The sequence below is a fragment of the Dipteris shenzhenensis genome, chromosome 20 (genome assembly GCF_047967505.1).
Source record: "Dipteris shenzhenensis isolate YYH24624 ecotype China chromosome 20, Dip_SZ_1.0, whole genome shotgun sequence".
In the NCBI taxonomy this organism is placed as follows: domain Eukaryota; kingdom Viridiplantae; phylum Streptophyta; class Polypodiopsida; order Gleicheniales; family Dipteridaceae; genus Dipteris; species Dipteris shenzhenensis.
In genome coordinates, this window is record NC_141615.1 from 12133185 (window position 1) to 12147991 (window position 14807).

The 14807-nt window shown below is 45.9% G+C and overlaps 1 protein-coding gene across 2 annotated transcripts in view; it reads left to right on the forward strand.

Moving 5' to 3' along the window:
- LOC147889290 (sulfatase and phosphatidylinositolglycan class N domain-containing protein) overlaps positions 1–14807 on the forward strand; it is a 148214-nt gene that overhangs the window by 80502 nt on the left and 52905 nt on the right. For both annotated transcript variants that reach the window (XM_087391810.1, XM_087391809.1), the window contains one exon: positions 4768–4870. In XM_087391810.1, the coding sequence (XP_087247936.1) occupies positions 4768–4870 (103 nt within the window). The remainder of the gene's footprint in view (positions 1–4767; positions 4871–14807) is intronic.

The following is a 14807-nucleotide window of genomic DNA, read 5'->3' on the forward strand; positions in this document are numbered from 1 at the left end:
CGCGTGGAGCTGAGAAGGCATCCAAGCTGTCCGAGTGGTCCCCATGCTGGGGCATAGGCTACTTGCCCTTGTCTGATAATGCATGTGTGGCAACGTGGTCACTGCTGGCCATCTGCTCACTAATGTGCTGCCCCAATTGTAGAAATGTATCATGGAGCTTGGAGATTAATGCTTCAAGGAATTGTGCCTGCGCATTCCGAGATACAGGAGAGAGAGACTGAGTGGTACGGACTTCTGTACCACCAATGGGTGCACCCACTGTGGTAGGCACATGCTCATGCTGAGCAGCCTCATCACTGTCATGTGCTGATCCCTCAACATGAGGGGCATGCTTGGGTGCTATGGTGAACTGTCACGAGTGAGGAGAAGCTTGAATATAGCTAGCTTTCCACAAATGTCCCAATCTGGCAGGCATTCTGCCCCACAAGCAAGTCCGACCTTAGTGCAAGGAAAGGAATCAGCTGAATGAAATAGGAAGGAGTGAATGCTGCTGTAATAGCACCTGATGCTATGTGCAACACACAAGAAATGTTGATGTAGAAGCTCAAGAGAAGAGTCGATGAGGCTTCAACATGGAGCCCAAATGAGTCCGAATGGGGGGCTGCGAAAGGCCCTCAAAAGAGGAAGAGCTGTCTTTCTTGCCTCTTTTTTCCCCCCCCTTTTTGTTTGGGGGTCCGAAAGTCACCTAAGACACTTGAGGACTCCTAACCTAGGACGGCTAAGGTAGTTAGGACACCTAAGTCACCCGTGGTTAGTTTAACTCAATCCAAGTATAACTTAACTCAATCTTGATTAGCTTAATCAACTAACTTGACCGAACCAGTTGACTGAGCTGTTACCTAACTAACCTGACCCATCCAATGGATCCAACCGAAGCATGCTAACCCCGGTCATCTTAAGTAACGAATTAATCAACTTATCTCTAAGGTTTGGAGATTTGTAGGTGATGGCGCGGCACGCCAGAAGTGGGCCTCGATTTGGTTCACGGTGAGCAGAGATGGCATCGCGTGTGTCGAATTGCTGATTGGGATTGCGATGAGCAAAGGTTCTGGTGGATGGAGTTGGTGGATAGGATGTTGGGCGACGGGGCCTTGCAGAAGTTATGTAACAGGTCCGTGTACAGGAAGGTTGCAGCTGTCTATATAGGACAACGGGAGGCCTTGGTTTGGCTTCTTCAAGGCAGCCAATATACAGATGTAGGAGCAGGTCGGTGTGCTATAGTCAGCGATGGGCGATGATTGCAGCTTGGTCTGCTGCGATTGGTTGATGGCGCTGTTTTTTCTTGGGGCCTTTTCTCTGTGAGAGTTTTCTTTTATACGAATTGACTGAACTAAGAGGAGCACACTTTGCATCTACCTCCTGCCACAGACTGGCAGATAGGAAAATACCTGTATATGAGAAGCTTTTAGCGATGCTAGCGTCGACGCTTGCTCCCAGAACAAAAACCATGAATGCCCGTTCCACTTGTGTTGCTGCATTGGCATTTGGTGATGGCGAGACCCTGTTTTGATTAGGATAAAGTGGTGGGGAAAGCAATGGTGCCAGGGTCGGAGCTCTGATACCAATGTAGAAAAGGGATAGGGGGCAGATTAGAGAAACAGGCTAGAAGAGTGGAAGAGAGAGAGAGAGAGAGAGAGAGAGAGAGAGGAAATTACATTGACATCTTCAGAAGCTCTCACGGGACTATGAGACAGTACACATCAAAAAAAGTGTAGCTACTACATCTCTGAAACTCAGAAGTCGAGGATTGCTCATGGCATCTCAGCTCGAGATTATTTAGTACACATATAAGTTCTAGACTTATATCAAAAGTGGCCTGCATTTACGTCAGTTTAAGGCTGAGGGCCTTTGGCTTTAGATTTGAAGTCTCTAATTAGAGCCATTCCATCATGGTAGACTGCCCATTTTCCTGCTTTGTATGCATCCTTCACTTTAGTAAGTTTAGCATTCCTTTTTTTGAGCTGAGTTGGAGTGAGCTCTTCAGACATCTATACCGTGTACCTTTCAGCTTGTTTGTCTGTTGGAGAATCTTAACTCGTCCTACACTCTCATTGGAATAAACCTGCACTTGTGTCCCCTTTTGGGAGGTTACCAATGTCACTTTCATCCCATTCTATTTGTGGTATCCCCTTCTTGAGGCATGTAAATTTCTCTTTTTCTGTGTGTCCCTCCTCCTCATCAAAACACCCAAGACTATCCTTCGGTAGTTCTCCAATGCGCAATATTTTCTTATTATGTACTATGGTTTCCTGCTCTTTTACTTCTGCATAGAGATCTATTTTATTGATTCTGCTGTTGGCCACCATGGCCATTTCTTTCTTGGCTGAGCTGACCTGAATGGTGATCATCTCTTCAACCGTGGAGACAAGTGTTGGTGTTGGTGGAGATGTGCTGCGTTTTTCTATAACCGCTGCAATAATTTCTAGCTTGCCTTTGTTCTCCATCTCCTTCACCTTTCTTCCAAGAGCTACAACCATAAGCCTGAGCTCTCTCCCTTCTTGCTGTAGAAAGTATATTTGCTCCTGTGGATCAGATCCAATCCTCCGCTTGTAGTGCAGTGCATAGGGGCTGGGTGTCGATGTGGAGGTTGCGACGTCAGAGCAGGAGGGTTTTCTAATCGGTGTGGACGCAAAAGTTTTCATGTTCGGGAGTTCCATAATGGCCTGTGCAAACTTTTTGGTGTGTTCTTTTGTTGAAGCTAACCCCCCAAGCTGAGCCAAGGGCTCAGTTCAGCCTGGGGCGAATTCGAAGCCTGGGCTGAGGGAAAGGGCTGTCCAGCTATATGGCTAACAGAGATGTACTACGGGAGAGAGAAAGTGTATGATGTGGAGGTTGTATGGGAGCTGGTCGGACCTTGTTGGGAAGCTTACGGGATTTGTACGGAAAAGTGAGTGGAGGCTGTATGGGAACTGTATGACGGACTGAGCGGGAGGTACGGCGTTGTATGCGACGTGTACAGTGCTAAGTGGCTGAGGAGGAAGTACGGCGCACGTACGTACGGAGAGTGGGCAGCAAGTACGAGGAAGGAGGAGGGAGAGTAGATAGGATTAGATGTCACATCAAAAGTGTACAATGATTGGTGGATGGGGACTTGTATAGTCCCTTCACATTTCCCACTAACTCTAGCTAAAGGGCCACTAAAGTAGCCCTTTTCCCTCCTTCATTACTGTTCTCAAAGTTTAGAGCTGAAATGGAAAGTTCAAAGCTGTAAAAAATTAGTTCCTTTCATGTTGTATAGTTTTATGTCATATGATGATGTGTCATATCACGTGTCATACGACGCGGCGTTCCTGCCTGTCCCCCCCCCGTTGGCCTTCCCGAACGTCGGATGCCAGAACTGCACATATCAGCCATATAAAGTCTTTTTATTATTCTCAACACTTTGTTGTCATCATCTTATGACAGGCTTGACCTTTGACATCTTTGGCACGTTTTGGATCACACATTTATTGACTGCTCGTCTCACATCCACACAAGTTGGAGTATAGTTTACAAAATTGTTTGTCTTGAGAGTGAGTATTACAAACTGAGTAGCAGGCTGAGCGTAAGCCCCACAGAGGAAGCATAATTCCCATAGCAGTAGCTCACAGCATTCAGCACATGCTTAGGTTTATGAATGCACTCGTATCTTCCATAGTGAAGCACCATAGTGTTCTCATGGGTAGAAACTCTCGATTAGATCGCTAAGCCTCTAGCACAAAGCACATGTAGTCTCAAGCATGGAGCCATTCACATTTTGATGACATTTGATCAAGAGCTCAAAAGAAATACGTGAATAGAAAGCGCGATTATGGCAAGAAGTTCATGATAAAGGTTATAGGTTGGTGATCTAATCTATGATACACATGAGGTCATCATAATGCCTTCATTTGAAGCATCTACATTAGCTCAAGTTCATTATCTCCGTAATATTCAGCCATCACATTAATGCATGGATCTGACTTGATCTACTGACATAGAAGATGATGCAGATACATAGTAGTGACCATGCAGACTTGCACGCAAGCCTGCATAAGGCTCTTTAATCTCCTATAGATTTCATAGATACATGCCACGCTTTTTGGGTGGGAGCAAACTTGTCTCAAGCAAACTCGACTTGCTAGATGAATTTGTTTTCTGAGAGAACAGACTTGTGTAGATTCAGGTGAACTTGTCTATGAAGAATACTCTTCAAAAGGAAATAGAGCTGTATTAGGACAATGAGGACATTTGCGAGAGAGGAATGTTTGAGGGACAGTTGATAAAGAACAGTTAGCCTTGTCACTGGTACACACACTAATTCCGTACCTCTAATGTCTTGCACGCTAATCAGTATATCTGAGAAACTTCAGCTAAGATCATTATAATTGATTTTAATCACACGAGTTTTAAGACGACGCAATACATGTGTCAGTGATCTGGTTTATGTGGGCCTGTGTGCTGTAAGGCGTGCATCTGCTATATAATGCTATACTTAGTCTGCAGCTAACAGCAAGCCTGATAGAGAAAGTTTATAGATTTGCAATAAGCTTTCGGTGGAAGGTCCAGCCATCTGGATATTTTTTGTGACTCTTTGAACTTTTGGAAATCCTTTTATGACCAAAATAATATTTGTTAAAAATAGTATGCATGTTTGGTTAACAATTTCTGTACAAGCCAGCACAAGTGTATGGTACTACTAGAAATTTATTCTCTCGATTGGTTTGTTAATGGACAAACAAAACTTGTTTGTGTTGATGTCATGTCAAATTTTCTTTTTCACAACGCTCACTTGTTTATGTGAAACAGGTTTGGCAATTGTACTGCCATTATTGTCACCTCCAGGAATATTGGCCAGACTCTCGTCTGTCTTTCTTGGTTTTGCTCCGCCTTTTTTACTCCTTTCAATAGGGTAAGGCTGCTGACCTTATAATCTATTTGTCTTGACTGTCGCCTTTCTGCCAGGTAGGTGTGCAGAGAAATTGCCTCCTTATTTTTCTGACAACCACCTTATTTTTCTGACAACCAAATACTTCGCATTTTAGTCAACTTTTACATTTACACTACAGCTGCAAGTCTTTTGAATCTCTCTCCCTTGTTAGGCTGTAATGACGAGGCACTCTTTGTTTCAAGAACCATTAATTTCGGATGCCAGCATTGGGCCCCACATTAACACAGAAGGTTGTGGCTTGTTGCATTTTAAGAAGTTGAAGGATAAGCAAGAGATGGAAAGACAAATTGCTTGGAAGAGGAATACGATATATTTCTGCAGGAAAACTCTCTACGGGTCTTCTTGTGCTTGATCTTGCAGATAAATTAGAGCATCTCGGTGGATCATACATTGTTGGGGCTTCACCACCACTCGCTGGATTGCTAGGCCACTGTTTTGATCTCAGGCTTTCTAATGAGTGCCCCTAATAGACATAGATCTCCGCAGAACCAGTGTTTCCTTTGAAGCTTCTAGATTCTTTATAAGCGTGTAGTATGTGCCATGTTTTTCCAAGTCATGCTTTGACCTTCATGTTAACAGGCTTTGAGGATGAGGGACACGGAAATTTTAGAATTGTTTCTGATTGCAATATTCATTATTTCAGTCTTTTCCACTCCATCATCACTGTAAAGTACCAGAACTTAGAGTGTATTTGGAGATCGGTGGCTAGTCCTCTCCTTATCAAGTGAGACCATAGTGTCTGCATAAAGAAATACTACAAGAGCATACCCTTGTGTTTGTGTGATTGTGTTGGTTGAGAGAGAGAGAGAGAGAGAGAGAGAGAGAGAGAGAGAGATGTATTAATGTCTTTGGGAGGCCTCTCGGGCCTATGAGACAAAGTACAATATTAGAGTGACACATGCTCATACAAAGGGCTCACTAAGGCCCTTTGCTGAGAAACGGGATCTCTGTATCCTATGAGTGATGCCTCTATTCGGCCAGTCTCCACAGAGTAGGGCAGTGATGGGCTGAACCTCCATTGTGCGTGCTTTGGTCCGCCGCTTCATCATGTGTGGCTCCTACGCCTATGGCTGCGTATCTCCTCGTCGTCGCCTCGTCTCACTGACCCATGCTGTCCTCATGTCTTTGATCTCCTCCTGCTCTACCCCCCCAAATGTGTAGAAATCTGTGGCGTGTCACTGGGTTCGGGTCTACCCTTGTCTCTTGTGGCATTGCCCTCTCCTGCTCTATGATCTGGCGCAAAAGGATTTCTCTATGCTGCCTCATCTCCATCAGATAGAGCCCAAACACAGACCTGATCTTGAAAGTGATAGTCAAGAGAGAGGCCCGAATCAATGCCCCTCCTAGAAGGGGTAGTGATAGCGTCCTCGGATCTCATAGTAGACCGGACAGAGGTACATTGAAAATGCTGCTTCGTCTCTCTCTCCCAAGGTGCACAATCTGCAAATCCTCTCCCCAAGGTGGGAAACCCCTGGTCCCCTCCCCAAGTCCGTGTCGTATAGAGTTGGACTAGGTCCATATCGTCCCGTGGGACGAGGTGATCAGGAGCATCTAAGATAGAGCCCAAACATAGACCTGGTCTTGAAAGTGATAGTCAAGAGAGAGGCCCGAATCAATGCCCCTCCTAGAAGAGGTAGTGATAGCGTCCTCAGATCTCATAGTAGACCGACAGAGGTACATCGAAAATGCTGCTTTGTCTCTCTCTCCCAAGGTACACAATCTGCAAATCCTCTCCCCAAGGTGGGAAACCCCTGGTCCCCTCCCCAAGTCCGTGTCGTATAGAGTTGGACTAGGTCCATCTCGTCCCGTGGGACCAGGTAATGAGGAGCATCTAAGCTCTACTGAAAGGGGGGGAGACGATCCATTTGAATGCCCTATCTGTCAAACCAGCTAGGCCATGCGGACTCCACTCTTAGCAAGCCGTATAGGTGACACAAGTGCCACTCGGTAGCCTCCCTCTAGGTAATCTCCAAACCCTATGAAGATAGGCGATGGTCTGGAAAATGGCATCAATCTCGAGCGGTGACATAGCAAACTCTTGCGTGTATGATCTGGTGGGGAACCAAAGGCTTGCTTCGAATCATCTTGGATCCCATAGTAACCTACAGCCTCTTTGAAGCGTCGCCACTCAGTCACAGTCATGTCATAGCCTCAGAAAGGTGCCGCGTATATGGCTGGCGGCCTCACCAACGTGTCAAATAACCACCCGTTCGTCAGGGATCCTGAAAATGTGCCTGAAAGCACCATCGCTCTAGTCGAGCTAGAGCTCCCTTCCCTCACCTTGGCTGCATAGGTCATCGTGAAGAATGGCCTCACAAATTCTACCCCTAAATATGTGTAGGACTGTAGAATCTCCACTGGCTCTCCTCAGTAAGTGAAGCTATGTCGATGAAGTGCCAGCCGTGAGGTGTTAAAAACCATAACCTTGGTTTTACCAAGATTATTGTTAGGTCTGTCTCTCTGCAAAACACCTCTTGGGCATCTAAGTGTCTCTTTAGGCCTGCCAGAGGAGGATAGGGCTATGGCATCTGCATATAATAATATCTATATCATCAGGACGGCCAGCCGCGATCCCTCACCTCCTAGGCGGTCAATGAATGTTGTGATCTCATCAATATGTAGCCCAATAGTGTCGGTGAGAGAGGGCATCCCTGCTTCACCCTGATTGTGCTCTCGGCCCAACCTGACAGGGCTCCAAGAGTAGGTACTCTCCCTATGGCTGACTCATATGGACTCACAACCCCCCCAATCATGACATTTGGAATCTGCATCTCTTGTAGTCGTTTGATCATGCGAGCTTGTGGGACTATGTCAAAGGCCTTTCAAAAGTCTACAAAGTAGGCGTAGACCTTCCGGGATCTTGGAGTTGCACTTCCTCCGAGCAAAATTGTATGAGCGAGGTTTTGTGAGCGATTCAAGATTAGCAATACACTCAAGGAGTGTGTTTAGTAGAGAAACTACCTTGGAAATTCATTCCATCTCTTCTCTCTCTTCATTTTCATTCTAGAGTGTTTAGTAGAACACAATTTTATTGTCTATTTCTAGAGTGTTTATGAGTGTCTAGTAGAATGAAATTTACAGATTGTTTATTCTATTAAGTAAGCACAATTAGAAAGCATGAAAAACCAAGACAAAAACAATGACCCAATAATTAAATACAGTGCTTCCATCAAACCATAGCTTAGTATACCTTCTCTCTATATAGTTTTCTTATCACTTTTTGTGGCTCTCATCAGAGGCTTCATCAATGAGAACCAATGATTATTTCACCAAGAAGTAAAATTTCTACTAAGACTAAATATGTGTTATGACAATTTTTATACTCTTAAACTAAATTCAGAATTTAAGACTCTAAGGGATATATATAACTTATAACCTTGCATATGTGCTCAAATGGCCTTTTTCATTTGATTTGAGTGGCTAAATGACAATATTTGGACATTGGATGTGAGTTATGGCATTTCAAAAATGTTGTCCATGATAGTTTCGCCGGCGAAACTACCTTGGAAGGCTTCCTACAAATGGTTTTCTTTGAAGTTTGGAGAAACCTCCCATGAAGAGGGAAAGATTAGATCGTTTCTTCAAAGGCCAAGGTAGTTTCACGATCTTCAAGTATACTCCCCTATCAAATAGGAGTTATGAGGGGATTTTAAATAATAAAACCACACTACACGCGAGTTTTTTCAAAATCGTTTCCATCCCATTATTCCATTGTTAGACGAAGTTCTCCATCTTTGTGCCAAAGAGATATGGATAAACATATAGTTTCTTTGAGAAACATGGTTTTAGCAACATACCCTAATATGCCTTTTCTAGAGGAGAAATGTGAAATTCTTGTCCTTCACTCGGACGCTCGGAGGTTTTCGCTCAGAAAAGGGCCACCCCTGAGATCCCGACCTCGCCTTCTCAATGACAGCCCTCAAAGTAAAGATAAGATCCAGAGTGGAATGCTGTCTCCTAAAACGAGCCTGTCCCAAAGATGGCTGCCTATGTGTCTCTGTGTAGGAGTTGATCTCTCTCTCTCTAGTGCCGGTGCTCTAGGAAGGAGGGAAGCCATGACATACAACATGATTGAACATCTGTGCTAGGATCGGAGCCAAGACCTCTTGTCCATGTGCGAAGTAGTTAATCCATAATCCCTCATGGTCTTGAAGGCCAATGGGACCTTGGTGTGGTTCAAATCCCCTCATGGGTGCTGATTAATGGGGGCGTGATGACACGTGGAATTGGGGGACTTTGGTCCCATATGCATGCTTGAGAATTATGGATCCTTGGATATAAAAGACTGATGAAGGCCCTCCTCATTATTTCCCGAGACTTTTTGGGGAGTGAGGAGGTTGATTGCATGGCTAGGAGGCAGAGTGTGGGACCCCTGTACTCGGCGTATGTTGGGTTGCCATGTGGTAGTTGATGGCTGGTTTTCTAACATGCAGGCGGTGTGCTTGGGGAGAGCGGACATATCGGATGGTTCCTGAGCTGGGACGCCATAGAGGGATATCACATAGGTCTGCCAAACATCTAGATCTGTGATGGGTATAGGTGGCTTCCCTACGGGCAAGTGCCCCTATGCAAAGGTGGGATCGCCTCCCCAAAAAGATCGGATCACCTCGTCCATCCTATTTGAAAGGAATGCTCGCCTCTTACGCCACGTCAGGCATCATGAAATTTGCTGTGCCTCAAGTGTCCCAAAGCCTGATCCCGTATGAGGTAGAGTCTCATCTCTCGGCACTCATCGTCAAAGCATGAGTTTTGTGGCATCGTCCCATCTCAAGGATGAGCTATACATAGGGAAGGATCTAGTGGGGAGAGAGAGAGAGAGAGAGAGAGAGAGAGAGAGAGAGAGAGAGAGGGAGAGTTTATTAAACGTCTAGAGAGAGAGATAGAGAGGGAGAGTTTATTAAACGTCTTCAAAAGACCAAAGGGTCTATCAGACTAAAAAAAACTGATACAATGAGTTGAGGGGTGGAGCCTCTAAACAAGCATCAATACCCATGATAAATACAAGAAAAAATCCTTGATCATAACGATACCATAGGAGAGAGAACTCTCTGAGCGCATAGAGAGGGTGAGGACTAGTGGCAGTGTGATAACCATCCACGGAGGGCTGTTGTGGCGCATAAAACCTGTGCTGGGACGCTGAGGGTTGTTTGAACGTGTGGTCCGATGTGGTCTCGTAGCTGGAGCCCTACGATGAACCAGTGCCATTGTCACGCAAATCGGCCGTGCCTTTGGTTTGGTGAGCATGGAAGGAAGGCTCCCAAGTCTAATTTGTGTATCAACCCCATGACGAGTCTGACGTATGTCTTGCTTTGGTCTGTGGACCCATCGTCTCCGTAAGCCCTGCTGGTCAGTGTTGTATGGCTAGAAAAACTCAATATCATGCTCTGAGTGGCGTCTGGTTATACGTCTTGGTCTCGTCTTTGCGATTTGAGCAAATGCTCCCTGTGTCGAACGATCAAATGGATGAAAGCCGCCAGACACCTCTGATCTGGGTAGGACAAAAGGCTGGATAGGAGTTCGAAACCATTCTTGAAGAGGTAGTGCTAGCGACCTCCTCCGACTCGATCTCTTGATGATCGCATAGGGTACAAACGCGACCCTCTCTGGGTATGCCGGTAGTGATAGCGACCTTTGATCTCAGAATATATCGGGCATTTGAAAGCTAAATGCTCCTCCTAATCGATCTCTTGATGATCACATAGGGTGCAAATGTGATGCTCTCTAGGTATGCCCTCTGCTCGTCCACTCTCATTGCGAAGTCGATGCGATGAGACATGCAACTACTTGATGGATATTCTCAAGGAGTGAGGGAGGTGGATCCGTGTGTACTCCGGTGGATTAATGAAACCCTCTGTTGAAATCCGCAATCAATGGTCTCTATAAAAATTGAGCTTCACAGGGAGCTTGCGGGGCGCCAACCAGGTCGTGAATGTGTAACTAAAGAAGATCCTCTTGCATGACGTGGTTCACCTTGTGATATTTAAGTGGGATGAAGGGGGCCTCAATGCTATACTGGAAGGGAGGTAACCTGTCCATATGGAGCCCCAAGCTCTCAAGCCATTTGTGTGTACTTTAGTACAAACACCTCTGGTCACCCTTTGCTGCTAGTGGCATGGAGGAGGATAATGCCAACCAAGGAGGCTTGTGTCGCCATGTGGTAAAGGAGCCATACTCTCTGATGCGGTATAGACATGTGATAACCTGAAACACTGCATCGAGCTGTATTGGGGGTGCTCTAAACTCGGCCAAGATTTTCTGATGTGGGACTGCAATCCCACTTCGTAAAAGACAGCAAAGACATTCTCATTTTCTCTCTCATTTTCTGATGTGGGACCCTTCTCGGCCCCCCCTCCCGTAGCCTCTCCACCCCCCCTCCCGTAGTCCCCCCCTCCTGTAGCCTCTCCGCCCCGCTCCCCCTCCCGTAGCCTCTCCGCCCCCCCTCCCGTAGCCCCTCTTTCTCCGCTCCCCCCCCGGTATCCTCTCAGCCCCCCCTCCCGTAGCCTCTCCGCCCCCCTCCCATAGCCTCTCCGCTTCCTCCTTCGTAGCCTCTCTCTCTCCGCTCCTCCCATAGCCTCCCCCCCCCCCCCCCCCCCCCCCAGCCTCTCCCCCCCCCTCTCGCAGCCTCCCCCCCCCCCCCCAAAGCCTCTCCTAGCCCCAACTAGGGGTTTAGCTCAGCCAGGGGGTAACAGGAGATATGGCCAGCAAAGCATTGCCCAACCTACCTTCCTCCTCTTCACATTCTCTCTAACCCCGAGTTGGGCTAAACCCCCAACCCAACCTAGGGGTTAGGTTAAGCCAGGGGGTTTCATCATACAACCAACTATGGATTGGCCTACCCTCTCCTCCAATTCCCTCTCAACCCCCTCAACTCCTTCGACATCCATCAGGACTCGGTACTCTACAGTTGCAGCCATGACACCCTCTCCATACGCACGGAATTACCAACAAGAAGGCTCAAAACGGCCCATCCTCAGGCAACAGGATCAGATTTTTTATCTGCAGCAGGCAGTGAGAGAGCTACGATTGGAAATGGCAAAAGTAAAGGCCCGACTTCACATCTTGGAAGGGCCTGGTAAGCAGGCAGTAATTGATGAGGCTGTAAAATCTTGTAAGGATTCTAGCACTAATCAGAGATTTTAAATCAAAACCAAAAGACTCTCAGTCTTAAACTGATGTATGGCTGTTTACTCTCCAGAATATCATGTAGGTACTCTACATAATTGGGGTTGCTTTTTGCAGTCCTTGGGAGCTGCCATGTGCCCTCCCTAAAGCAGATGTACTAGAGGGTTTCTTGCTGTCCCATAGACCTTTTGGTCTCCAGTGGACGTTAATAGACTTTCTTTCTTTCTTTCTCCCTCTCTCTCTCCCTCTCTCAACAAATACACTAGGGCCCAGGACAATCGTCGGGCTGGATCCCCCCGAAGGTTTTTATTCATCAGAGAGAAAATGCAGTACATGAGTTCAGCGTAGAAGCTGTTCATACAAAATCCAAACGTGAATTCCAATTACATGAGCTCTCAGGTTCCCCTTCTTGGCAACAAGCCACTTGTCAATTTCTACATTACTTTCCTAATTACATGCCACTAAGGGCAACTCTGGAGTCTTTGAAGCACTTGGTCACGCGAACCGCCTCCTAGACTCTTGTTAGGCTCCATTGCGCTTAGGAAAATCACTCTTCCTAGTACCTGCAACAATTAATTAAAGCGCACCACCATGGTATCCATTAATTGTTAGCGCTTTGCATGCAAATAACACACTGTGGACTAATTCTAGTCACGGTAGGCGTCCCCACTGAACACATGTGCACACATAACAAATATAAAAATATATATTCTCTGGTTGACCGAAGTCAATGCTCTTGGTCATAATTAAGGGGCTTTGACAAAGGGTCGAGGCGCCTTAATTATAGTCAAGTCTCTCCAACCGAAGTTGGCACATCTTTGTTAACCGTAGTTAACCCTCTTGGCGCATGTCAAGTCTCGTTGACCGGAGTCAACACTCTCTGACCGTAGTCAACTCTGTGGCTCTCTGGTTAACCGTAGTTAACCCTCTTGGTAATAAACCAAGTCTCCCCGACCGAAGTCAGGTTTACTTGACCAGAGTCAAGTATGTTTGACCGTAGTCAATTGTTGCTGTAATTTCTCTATGTCCAGCATAGGGAGGTGCATGGCATTTCTCCAAAATCTTTTTCCTCATCTCCTGGGTGATGCATAGGCAATCATCTTTCATTAGATACCCATCTTTCAGGGAATAGTGACTGGTGGACTGCCCTTCTTGTATTTGCTGTAAAATCTTGCCAAAATCTGCATCATTAGTATATTGCTCCCTCATGCCTTCCAGGTCCTGATGATAAGCAATAGTCACATTGTTGACCTGGGGTCTTCGGGACAAGGCATCTGCCACTCTGTTGTGAATTCCTGGGGTATGGATAATCTGAAAATGATACATCGACATCATATTTGCCCATTTCATACGCTTCTCGGAAAGTTTTGTCTGAGTCAGAAAATATCTCAGACTTTGGTGATATGTTTTAACAGTAAAATCTGCACCCAAAAGATAGTGCTTCCATGTGTTCATAGCATGAACTACAGCCAACAATTCTTTTTCATAGATTCCCAGATATCTTTCAACATCAGGTAATCTTCGGCTCTCGTATGCTACTACATGTCCATTCTGATGTAATGCAGCCCCAACACACTCTCCACAAGCATCGCAATCAACATAAAAAGGTTGATAAAGATCCGGGACTACAAGAATAGGCTCTGTCGTCAACTTCTCTTTGAGTGTATTGAATGCTTTCTTCTGTGATATTCCCCATGTAAAGGCTGCATTTTTCTTAGTAAGGTCATGTAATGGAGCTGCAATATCAGCAACATGCCTGATGAATCTCCTATAGTAGGAGCAAAGTCCCAAAAAACTACGGACTTCATGCACAATTTTCAACTCAGGCCATTCTTGGATGGCTCGGATCTTTGCAAGATCCATTTGTATCCCATTCTTGGATATTATATGCCCCAAATAATGGATCTCTTCCAAAAAGAATTCACTTTTCTTGCTATTGGCAAAAAGCTGATGATTTCGAAGTTCTTGAAATACCAAAGCAAAAAGCCTTTCATGCACGGAAGTCCTTCTGGATTCAGATGGGTGGTAGAGTCAATAAACACTTTTTCTCTACTCTTGGCCCTAGACATAGTAGAGAGAGTGTATCCCAGCTTATTGACTCACATGGGGTTTTACAGACAGAGCCTGATGATGTCTTACGCATAGCTTCAGATTTCTATGCCACCCTCCTTACTGGTGATCGTGAGACACACGATAGAGAGGATGCTAGACAGGCTATTTGGCAGAGCATCCCTGTGTTGGTGAATCCGAGTATGCATGTTCTACTCGACGCACCTTTCACCAACACAGAGTTCAGGACTGCACTTTCAGCCCTTCACAAGGGCAAGTGCCCAGGTTCAGATGGCCTCACCCCGTCTTTTTTCATTGCATTTTGGGATATGATTGGAGACTATATTACTTCAGCCCTGCAGGCCATTTGGGACTCTGGCGAGATGCCTGGGTCGCTTACAGAGGGTCTCATCCACCTTATCCCAAAAGGAGGTAGCAGAAATTTAGTGTCCCAGTGGAGGCCTATCACACTTCTGGGGACTTGTTACAAGATTCTGGCCAAGGCTATCAGCCTCCGATTGCAGCCACTTCTCCCTGATCTCATTCATGACACTCAGACGGGATTTGTGCATGGCAGAAGCATTTTTGATAACATTTTTTCTTTCTGGGAAGCTTCAGAGTGGGCCATGCAGAGTGGCCAGAATCTTTCCATTCTACTTTTGGATTTTGAAAAATCTTACGACAGAGTAGATTGGGGTTTCTTGGAGGGCACCCTTCTACGCTTTGG